Source organism: Vigna angularis, chromosome 4, assembly GCF_016808095.1.
Source record: "Vigna angularis cultivar LongXiaoDou No.4 chromosome 4, ASM1680809v1, whole genome shotgun sequence".
Classification (NCBI taxonomy): domain Eukaryota; kingdom Viridiplantae; phylum Streptophyta; class Magnoliopsida; order Fabales; family Fabaceae; genus Vigna; species Vigna angularis.
The window spans coordinates 36,780,336-36,790,266 of NC_068973.1; the positions used below are offsets into that span (position 1 = coordinate 36,780,336).

The 9,931-nt window shown below is 31.3% G+C and overlaps 1 protein-coding gene across 1 annotated transcript; it reads right to left on the bottom strand.

The window, feature by feature from the left end:
- Nucleotides 1–2,334: 2,334 nt before the first annotated feature.
- Nucleotides 2,335–6,475, bottom strand: LOC108331555 (nucleobase-ascorbate transporter 2). Its single transcript, XM_017566312.2, has 13 exons — nucleotides 6,164–6,475; nucleotides 5,948–6,045; nucleotides 5,443–5,619; nucleotides 5,092–5,192; nucleotides 4,781–4,856; nucleotides 4,604–4,663; nucleotides 4,154–4,338; nucleotides 3,951–4,047; nucleotides 3,599–3,744; nucleotides 3,421–3,512; nucleotides 3,249–3,326; nucleotides 3,009–3,169; nucleotides 2,335–2,688 (listed from the first exon to the last, which is right to left on the bottom strand). The coding sequence occupies exons 1-13, from the start codon at nucleotides 6,252–6,254 to the stop codon at nucleotides 2,476–2,478; spliced, it is 1,575 nt and encodes a 524-aa protein (XP_017421801.1). The 5' UTR covers nucleotides 6,255–6,475; the 3' UTR covers nucleotides 2,335–2,475.
- Nucleotides 6,476–9,931: the final 3,456 nt, after the last annotated feature.

Genomic DNA, 9,931 nt, shown 5'->3' on the forward strand with positions numbered 1-9,931 from the left:
AATATTCATCTTGCAATTCATATTGAATCTAGGTACAAAATTCTCATTTAATATTCTTATATTGCTTATAAAAAGTTAAATCATTTTAGAATATATCTTATTCTTTTAACTTTCCTGTGTAATTTTTAAAGATACAAATATTTTAAACTTTAAAACAACAATATTCACCTTAGTAATGTTATGAGTGTTTTTTTTTATGTTGGTGAAATAAAAATTTCAATTGAGATGATTTTTAAAGTTTTGTTTTAATAAATTAAAATTTTTTCTTAACATATTAAATAAATATTTATCATTATTATTTTAATTAATTAAATCAGTTCTTAATAAGTTCAAATCACCAGACTTTGATGGCAGTTATTTTATATAGACGAATGAGTATACTTTTTTTCTTCCTCTTTTTTTTTTACCTGCATGTTAAATTTAAAATTGAAATTTATTCATCCCTAAGACCGCCTTGATTAAAAAATAACAATTAATCTATTTATCAAAATCTCTAAAAGTTTAATTTATTTCCTCTCGAACGTTAAGGTTTAGGTGTTAGATGAAGGATTGCGTGGAGCCTAAGGTAATTAGTGATAATTTTAGGTAATGTGATTAATTGTTTGAAATAGTTTAATAACAATTTTATTCTAAAATAACATATTGAATCAGTTTGTTAATCAAGTTAGGTCTAAAAAGAGTGGTTTATATAAAATAAATAGGTGAAACATTACATTAAAGTGTCCATTAAGTCACACGACTATTTCTTTCAAAACTTAGATTTAGATGAAACATTAAATCTTTAATCGAAAAAGTAAGAAAAGGATAGCACAATATATAATATATAATATATACTCTTATAAACTCTTATAAACTGTAAAAACAAAAAACAAAACTCTTTCACGACTGAGAAATCACAATTTGCATTAGGAAACTACATCTGACATTTCTGGATAAGCAAATATGGTCGCTGTGTACATGTTTGCATGAAGTTGGATCAAAGGACAAATAAACTCATTTTTTAAATATTATTTAAATTTTTTTTATGGAAAAATTTTGTACTGATCATATATGAATATGAATATAAATGATATTTAATTTTTTAATTAAATATAAAAATAACTATAATTATATATATGGGTTTGTTAATTTATGTAACATCGTTTAAATTTTAGTTGATAAAAATATTCTATTTATAAAAAAGACATATTTTAAAAATATAAATATTTTAATAATTTTTATTTTTAATTTAAAATAAAAATATATATTTGTAATTTTTGTTATAATATTTTTTTATGTCCGTTCAATTATTTAGTTTTTTATGAAATTTATTTACATCTTAAATATATATTTTCTCTTATGATAACTTTTATATAGTTATGTGAAAATTATATTTGTTATGTCAATTGAATATTTTTTTATTTTTCACATTTAAATATATTTATTCTTTTATAATGTTTTTATTTATTGTGTTCTTTTGACATAAAAATATTTTAACTCTCAAGTGTTGAATAACATAAATCTTTAATTTACTATGAAATACATAAAAGAAAATTATTTTCTTTATTCTCTTATTGTTATTTTTTATTTTATGTGAATGATTCTTTTATTTTACTAAAACAATTTTCATTACCTTTCAAAAGTTTGATTAATTTGATATTTGAAAAGTTGTTATTTTTATCTTATCATTCACTTAATTATATATTTGTTTTTTTAAAGATTTCATTTAATGTTTTATTAAATTATTTCTAAGATTGTTTTTATTTATTTTTAATATTTTTATTTTATTTTTATTTTTATTATATAAAATATATATTTTTTTTGTATTTTTATATAATTATTTTTATTCATTATCATAAGTATAATTTTATCACTATGTATACTATAATATAATAATTTTAATGTGATTGTCATTAATATTTTCTATTCAGTATTCAACATATATTAAAGTTAAAAAATGATAAATATATTATATTTAATATTAAATATTTGATAATATTATGTTTCATTTATTATAATTTTATTATTATATATAAATTAATTGGTATTGGAACAACAAATACAAACACTACTAAGTGAAAATGAGACAAAAACTTGATACTCTTTGAATTTAGTATGTGAATGTAAATAAAAATTTTCTTTATGGAGGTATGATATAGTGAAATCCGTTCTCCGTTACCATCCTTACAAAGAATAGTATAATTAAACCCTTAAATATATTTGATATACGGAATCACTTCTTTTTTCAATTGCCTTTTATTTATTTTATTAGATTGAATTTCACCATATTTTAGAAGAAATTGTAAGCAGTTAACTAAGAAACTGTAAGTAGTTAACGAAGAGGCAGGGAAGAGGTGTGTGAAGCCTATGATAAATTTTTCCATAAAATATGATACACATATCATGCTTCACTCAAACACGAACCACATGCAAACCTTGTCTGGAAATGATGTTTTTTTCCTCTTCTAACATCTTTTTTGATGGTATACAACATTCCTACCGAGGAGGGAAAAACCGGTTAAGGTTGAAAGGAAGGGTATAAAACTCTTCATTCCTGCCATCTCCATTAAAAGTTCTAAACTTGGCCCACCATGGCATTCCCCTATCTTTGGCACTATCCTTGTAGTCAAGAGTGTTGTCCAAGAACACAGCAACAATCAATGCAACAGTTGGAGATGAGAAGAATATAGTATTAAGGAAATCATCGAACTGAAATAAACCAAAGAAAAGACAAAATAAGTATGATATATTCTAGAAGCAGAACATGCACAATTGTTCACTTCTATAAGGCCATTTCACAAGTGACGTGAATGATCCATTGAAAAACTCAAAATGAGAATGAAAAATTTGGACCTGGTGCCTTCTAAAAGTACATTTAGAATAAAAAAATACAGAAGCAACATCATTTTTCAAGAGTATGTTCGGTTCAGTTCAATGTATAAAAGAACATTTAGAATGGTTATCCAAACATGCACAAATAAGGCAGTTACAGTTGGTTGAATTTTCCTAAGATGAAACAATAAACTCACCCATCCTGCCCTTGTATGAGTAGGACCATGAAGGGCCTTTGAACTGTACTCTCGGAAATACTCAGGAACAGAAAACCCTAAGAAAAGGGCTACACCAGTAATAAAGAGGTTCCTCATTGAGTTCATGTTAGTGAACTGCAAGAATGATAGCCCCACAGAAGCTGCAAAAATAAAAATTGTCATAAAAGGAGAGGTAGAAAGGAAATAAAATGTTTAAACTCAACCATAGGTGATACTCACCCACAAGGCCAAACAGAACACAGTACACTGCTGCAAAAATGGGGAAGGGTATTGATGCAAATAAAGCTCCAAATTTTCCTGAACAAGAAATATGTTAATTGTGCACCGTGAGTGATAGCTTCTGAACAGCTGCAGAAAGGATAAACATAATACAACGTAGTTTGTCACTCACCTAACATTGAGAAGAATATCATAAAACCAGCTGAGATTTGAATGACCCTTCGACTCCCAACACGAGTACTTCCAAGAAGCCCCACATTCTCTCTGTCAAGGATGATGATGGTCTCCTAAGAGAATCAATTCGTGGCACATAAAATTGAAGACTATGAAAAACTATGAGTGGCACTTACACAGAAACTGATGAACCAGTGAGTGTTCCAAAAAGGCCATTCAGCAATATTCCAATTCCCTGCCAACCAATACCACGGCTTAGAACATGAGCAGGAGGTGGTGTTGCACTTGCCAGTCTTGATGCAGCTTTGTATGCCCCAGTTGACTGTAACAGTTTTGAATGTCCATTAGGACCATCTTTAGTAACAAAAATCATATTAACACATTTTGTAAAAACTTGTTTTCAGTTGAAATTTATTGAAAATTAGGAAATCCTGTGAATAATTGTTAACCAATAATACAGAATGTGTTAGAAGAAGAATGTGAGAGACTGTGTTGCTAGTACTCTTCTTTCAATAGTCATGGATTGACCTCAATTAAGGAGACTAAGACAGCAGCCATCATTCCAAAAGCATGACCAGCATCAAATGTTGGAGCACCCCACTCAAGAGGGTATGGGATCTTTATCCTGTGGCAACATGTTCAAGAGTCAATGGCAACAGCTCAAAAGTGCAGCATGCACCTAAATTATGATTAAAAATTAAACTATTTTAAGAGATGTTTTTGGTACAAACCATGGAGCAGAAGAAATGAGGTTGGCCCTGTCTGTTCTGCAATTATGTTGGGTTAAGTCAGGACGGTGTTTGTATGCTCCACTAGCTGTTAACAGATGTGCATATGCCCATATCACTGTGGTTGATATTAGTAGGGCAAATCGCTCTAGTATAGGTAGCTCTCTAGTATGAAAATTTTTCAAGTACTGTAAACAGAAAAGGTCGTAACATTGTTATTAATTATTGTATTGTCAATAGAGAAATATCAGCAAACATTAGCCATGCACAATCAATACCCTTCTGTGACCCTCTCCCCACATTGTTATCATGTAAGATTTCAAATTCGAAGTCCTAATACCAAAGTTAAAACCACTTCATTTTAGAGAGAAGTGTCAAAAGTTCACTTATGATATTTGGCACAGGTTACTTTAATTAGCTTACTTGAACTATCAATGTGAATTTGATTAGTACCTGAGAGAAGGCTACAAACAGAATCAACATGGGAATTCCAATTTCAACGCAATGACCGACCTGAAAAAAATCCAAAAACAATGGTAAAGAGCAAGAGCCAACGAGAGATGGATTATCTATTTTAACTTAGATAACAGACAAATTGTATCATTATTAGCAAATAGATTATTGTTATACCACAGGGAAGCCTCGGTCAAATAACCCAAAACCAGCTAATGCAATTACTGGAACCATTCCAAGAGGACTGAAAAACCTGTTAAATAAAGCAAGAAGAATATAAGTATTTCATGTGTGGAATAGAGAATGTGAAGGTGTTATCTCGGAAAGTGAATACTTAACCTGATAAGACCAGTTTGTAATTTGAAGATTGTAACCTAATAATCCCAATAGGAAGAGTGTCTATCTATCTATCTATATCTATATCTATATATATCTATATCTATATATATATATAGATAGATATATGAATTTCAGTTATGAGAGTTTACCTAGAACAAATGCCCCATAATTGACTAAAACCCAAAATAATTTGTATGCTTGATGCCACTATCATTGCCCCTTGTACTGCTCTCATGGTGTTAAGAAATCTCTGCAGAAAAATAAAAGGCATCAGAGTTGAATCTCTTGAAATAAACTTTAATGCTTAAACTCACATTCTATTCAACAGGCTACAATTACTTTTGACCTATATTTTGTTCAGAAGAATTACACGTAATCTTACATCACCATGAATGGAACTTTGGAGAAGAAAAATTGTTGAAGTTGTATTGTGCACAACTTATAGTATAATGGACTTATAATTGAAATGTGGCAAGCAAATATTAGAGAAATGCACAAACCAAATGTGGGTCCTCAATCGTTGTCAATGAGGAATCGTGAATTATCGATATAATGGGGACCATAAATGCATAAGACCCTCCTATCACTGTTGGCAACCGGGTTCCAAAGAGTGTCTGCAGAAGTGTATTAATTCCTTCAACAAAAAGCAGGGTCTGCACCACCCTCACTTTATCATCCTGAATCATTGTATCAATGTTTGAAATATCAATATCAATTCTCTGTATAGACAATGCAAATTAAAACTAAGACCGCGAAGATATTTCACTTTCAGGATCAACAATTTTCTTCTCTGTAGGACCCACCCAGCACCCAGCTCATTTCTGCATATGATTACGATATGCCTAAACAAAATGCATAAAACAAAAACACAATACAAAGGCAAAACAAAAAGTTCCGCCGATCCTCCTCAGTAGGCATTTTGCAGCATTTTTCACCATACATAAACATATTAAGAAAAAAAATGAAGAAACAAAGAAAAGGGTGTCGAAGTTGGGAATGACTTACATCAGTTCCACCCATCAAAGGCACAAGAAAAGAAGGAATCATGACGGCAGTTCCTAAGGCCAAAATGTAATGCTGGAAACCCAAAACTATTGACTCCACTGTTAACAGTAGAAAGCAGGTACATCACTCTCATGAAACACACAAAAGAAAAAGATTCAATCTTTAAATGAAGCTGAAAATGCAGTTGAGGAAGGATTAGACTAAAGGTGACCATACCCCATGAAGGGTTTGAGTCTATGCAGTACTCTAAGCCTTGAAGTTGGTCCATTGGTGGGTGGCTTATCTCCTCCGGCTTTGGAGTTGCCATTATTCCTTTGCAACTGTATTTTTGCCTCCAAACCTCAATGCTTACTAAAGACAACCTTGAGAGAATGAGAGAAGGAAAGGTAGATGGAAAGCTAGAATCTTTGGTCTACAGTGTGAGAATACTGAGAGGGAGAGTTAGTCAATGTATGAAGTTGAAAAAGTGAAAAGAAGGGCCAATAGAATGATGGGAGCAAGAGAGAGAAAGAGAAATATATATTTTAGATATAGAAAGAAAGAGAGTTGGTGAGAAGAATACAGAGTAAATAGACAGTGGTAAGAAAATGGTGTGAGAATAGAACATAAAACAACTGAGGAAGAGAAATTGCTCTGTTCAACACAACCTCAATCTTTGTCATTTTTTCTATTTGCTTTTGATTTATCGTTTATATAAGTATGATATGTTACCGTTGCCTTTCAGTTCTTATTAACTTTTGGAACTCAGATTGTGCAGAACTGAGTTTGCAAGTGCATGATGATCCTGAGAATAATAATTAAGAATTTAACGCAAAGGTGAAAAACAGACATTAAGTACAACAAGGAAGGGTAAATGTGAGGATTCAACGTGCTGTTATTTTTTAGAATTATTTTGTATCAAAATGTTATTTATTCTTTTCGTACACAAAAATAATTAACGTGGTCCCTTTATTTTAAATAATAACCTATTTAGTAGAATTTATTTATGATTCTTAATTTTCAATAAATTTTAACTAATAATGTTCTTATAATGTTATTATTTTTTTTCTATATTTTAGTTCTTTTATAACTTTAAAATATAATTGTGTATTTCTTTTTTCAATTATGAGCTATTTTTAGATTAGAAAAGAAACTACTTTTGTATAATAACCTGGTTATTATTCTTCCTTAAAAAAACACTAGTTATTATATTTAGAGATTTAAGAAAAGAATTTAATTGCTAATCATAAGAATGATGGCTTTAAAAAAAAAACAACGTAATGAAGCTTATTAAGTTATGATATAATGTAGAAGAAAAAAATGAAATTATGACTTAAATTAAAAATATCTTTAGTTTTTTATAAATTTTTTGAACTTATATCTGAATAAAAATGTAAATGTAATTAAAAATAATTTAGGAAATTTTGCTGCAATTAACTCAAGCTTTTTAGTTTTTATTATGAATTTCAAATGGAATATCAATACTGCGTATTATTTGTGAATAATAAAAATAAGTATGGCCATTAAAAATGTTATATTTTAGATCATCAGATTTTATTTCAAAAGTATTTTCTTTTGAATTATTCTAATTGAAACTTAATATTAAAAAAAAAGACATTTGAAACAATATAAAAAAAAGTGATGAAAAATAAATCTGAATTAAATAAAAAATAATCGGGAGATGAATTTATAAACAAAAAGATACGACTTAAGATTTTATGTTTATGATCAATATATAACAATTTTTCCAAGCATTGAAAAGGAATATTTCCATCAAAGGGCTCGGTGACTATATGCTAGAAAAGTAATTGTAAAATAGAGCAAGTAAAAATGTTAATTTTAAGTCTAAATTTTAAATTACTTTTATCTAGCTGAAAGTTTCAATACATTTTCTCAAGTTTATATACACGATGAATTTCATGATGAAATTCTAATGATTCTGATATTATACTTCTAATAATAATTATGATATGATGTTAAGAAATTACCTTTAAATTTAATTTTATAAAATCAGTAGATAATGTTTATATTTATTTATTTATATATTATGTTTCGGTAGGGATTTAACGTGGCTTTGTTGCTTTTTGGTGTTGGAATCGAGTGTTCTGCTCGTTTGGACTCTGAATGCCTTTCGGTTAGAGTCTGGATGTCGTTCGGTTATGTCCTTAATGGGGGGAGGTACCTACAAAAGGCACTTTGACGCTCAAGTTGGAAGCGGTTTTATGAACTGTTTATCACAGTTTAGTATTTAAGTCCTGATCGTAAGTAGAACGTAGTGGAGTCTCAGTTGAACGTACTTGGCTTTTAGCCCTGTCATTGTATTTATAAGCGCTTCATAGACGAAATAATAACAAACTTACCTGAAGATTCGGTTAGTTATTCATCAACAGCTTTATCAATATCTCTAATGATCGGTCCTGGATGGTGACCATTCGGCCATACTCTATATGATACATATGTCCCCCAAGTCCGAGTTAAATGCTTGGCTATAGCCAAGGTTAACTATAGGACTTATGAGTCTGAGAGAGGTTGTTCTCCTTGTATTGAGGAGCTTGCTTTCCATGTGCTTTAAGTCGTCGCTTCTTCTTTGGGCTGAACGGAAGACTTGAGAATTTTCTTTGGAACCTTTTTCCCAAGGCTGCACGATTTTTATGTGCAGGATCTTGCACTCTGAAGCCGACTGGCTGAATACTTTTGAGGCCGAATGACTGAATACCTTTGAGGCGGAATGACCGAATACCTTTGAGGCCGGATGGCCGAGTACTTGTGACCATTCGATTTAGAACGAAAGTAAGTTTAGGGAGAACGTTCCTCACTGCTCGGTTTAGAACAAGGAGTTCTCAGAGAACATCCCTTGGTTTGTTTACGAGAGTGACAGTTCGTTGAGAACTTTTATCACCGCTCGGTTTGGACCAGGAGTTTTTCAGATAATGTCCCTGGGTTTATTTACGAGAGTGACAGTTCGTTGAGAACTTTTATCACCGCTCGGTTTGGACCAGGAGTTTTTCGGATAACGTTTCTGGGTTTGTTTACGAGAGTGATAGTTCATTGAGAACTTTTATCACCTTTCGATTTGGACGAGGAGGTTTTCGGATAACGTCCCTGGGTTTTATGTATGCCCGAACGGTAAATTCCAGATTGGCCAAACAATTTGTGTGCAAGATCATGTCATCTACACGGAAGAAATATAGCAACTCGAATTTATATGGTGAAAAAAAGAGTAGCCAAACAAACTAATGCATTTACAAGGTTAGATAATTAATATCAAAATATATTATGCTATAAGGCCAGTCGGCCAAGTAAGTAACGGTTAGATGTTTGAAGAATCCGTATTAGAATGTGTCATAACCGGGATGTAGCTGTTTTAGTGCCCTGTGACCTGCATAATATCAAAAACATATGTGAGACCGTTCGGTCTTTAGTTTATGGTTGGAAGAATCCGTAAGGATGGCGCGGACGATGCGGAAGGTGACGAGGTTGGTTCCCGTGTAGAGAGGATGAGGGAGGGCGTCTAGAGAGCGCGACGCTTGCGTCACAGGGAAGAGAAAAGATAAATCCTCTAATGAAGACCCATCCCAGTTTGCAAGGGGAGAACTTCACCCTTGGCCCATAATGGCAGTCAGGATAAAGGAAAATTAATTTTCTTTCCAAGAGCTTTGCTGCGAAATCTGAGTTTGATGTTATAGCATTGTTCACATAAGGTAAATGCCTGCACGTGATCCTTTCAGAGAACCAGTAAGTATTATCACACATGATTTTATTAAATAGTTGTTGTAATATTATCAATTACAATAATATACTGGCAGAGTTTTCATATGAAATATTCATATTTCCAAAATACTTATCTTCAGTTGATGAAATTTCACTAAAGATGATGATTCGTGTGTTGTAGCTTTTTCTTTGAGAGTTCTTGGTGTTGATTCGAAGTAGCAATGTTAAGATTGAGAGTTCGTCTTAGTTTCTTGCGGTTTCAGCGGGATGTCGCTCGTCTCCACGGTGGACACC

Bases quoted from the DNA above. Each gene is read 5' to 3' on its own strand.
- LOC108331555 (XM_017566312.2), bottom strand. From the start codon at position 6,254: ATGGCAACTCCAAAGCCGGAGGAGATAAGCCACCCACCAATGGACCAA. The intron at 5,620-5,947 runs GTAAGTCATTCC...ACAATGATTCAG, and splicing joins CTTTGATGGGTGGAACTGAT to GATGATAAAGTGAGGGTGGT. The intron at 3,327-3,420 runs GTGAGTGACAAA...TTTCTTGTTCAG, and splicing joins GATATTCTTCTCAATGTTAG to GAAAATTTGGAGCTTTATTT.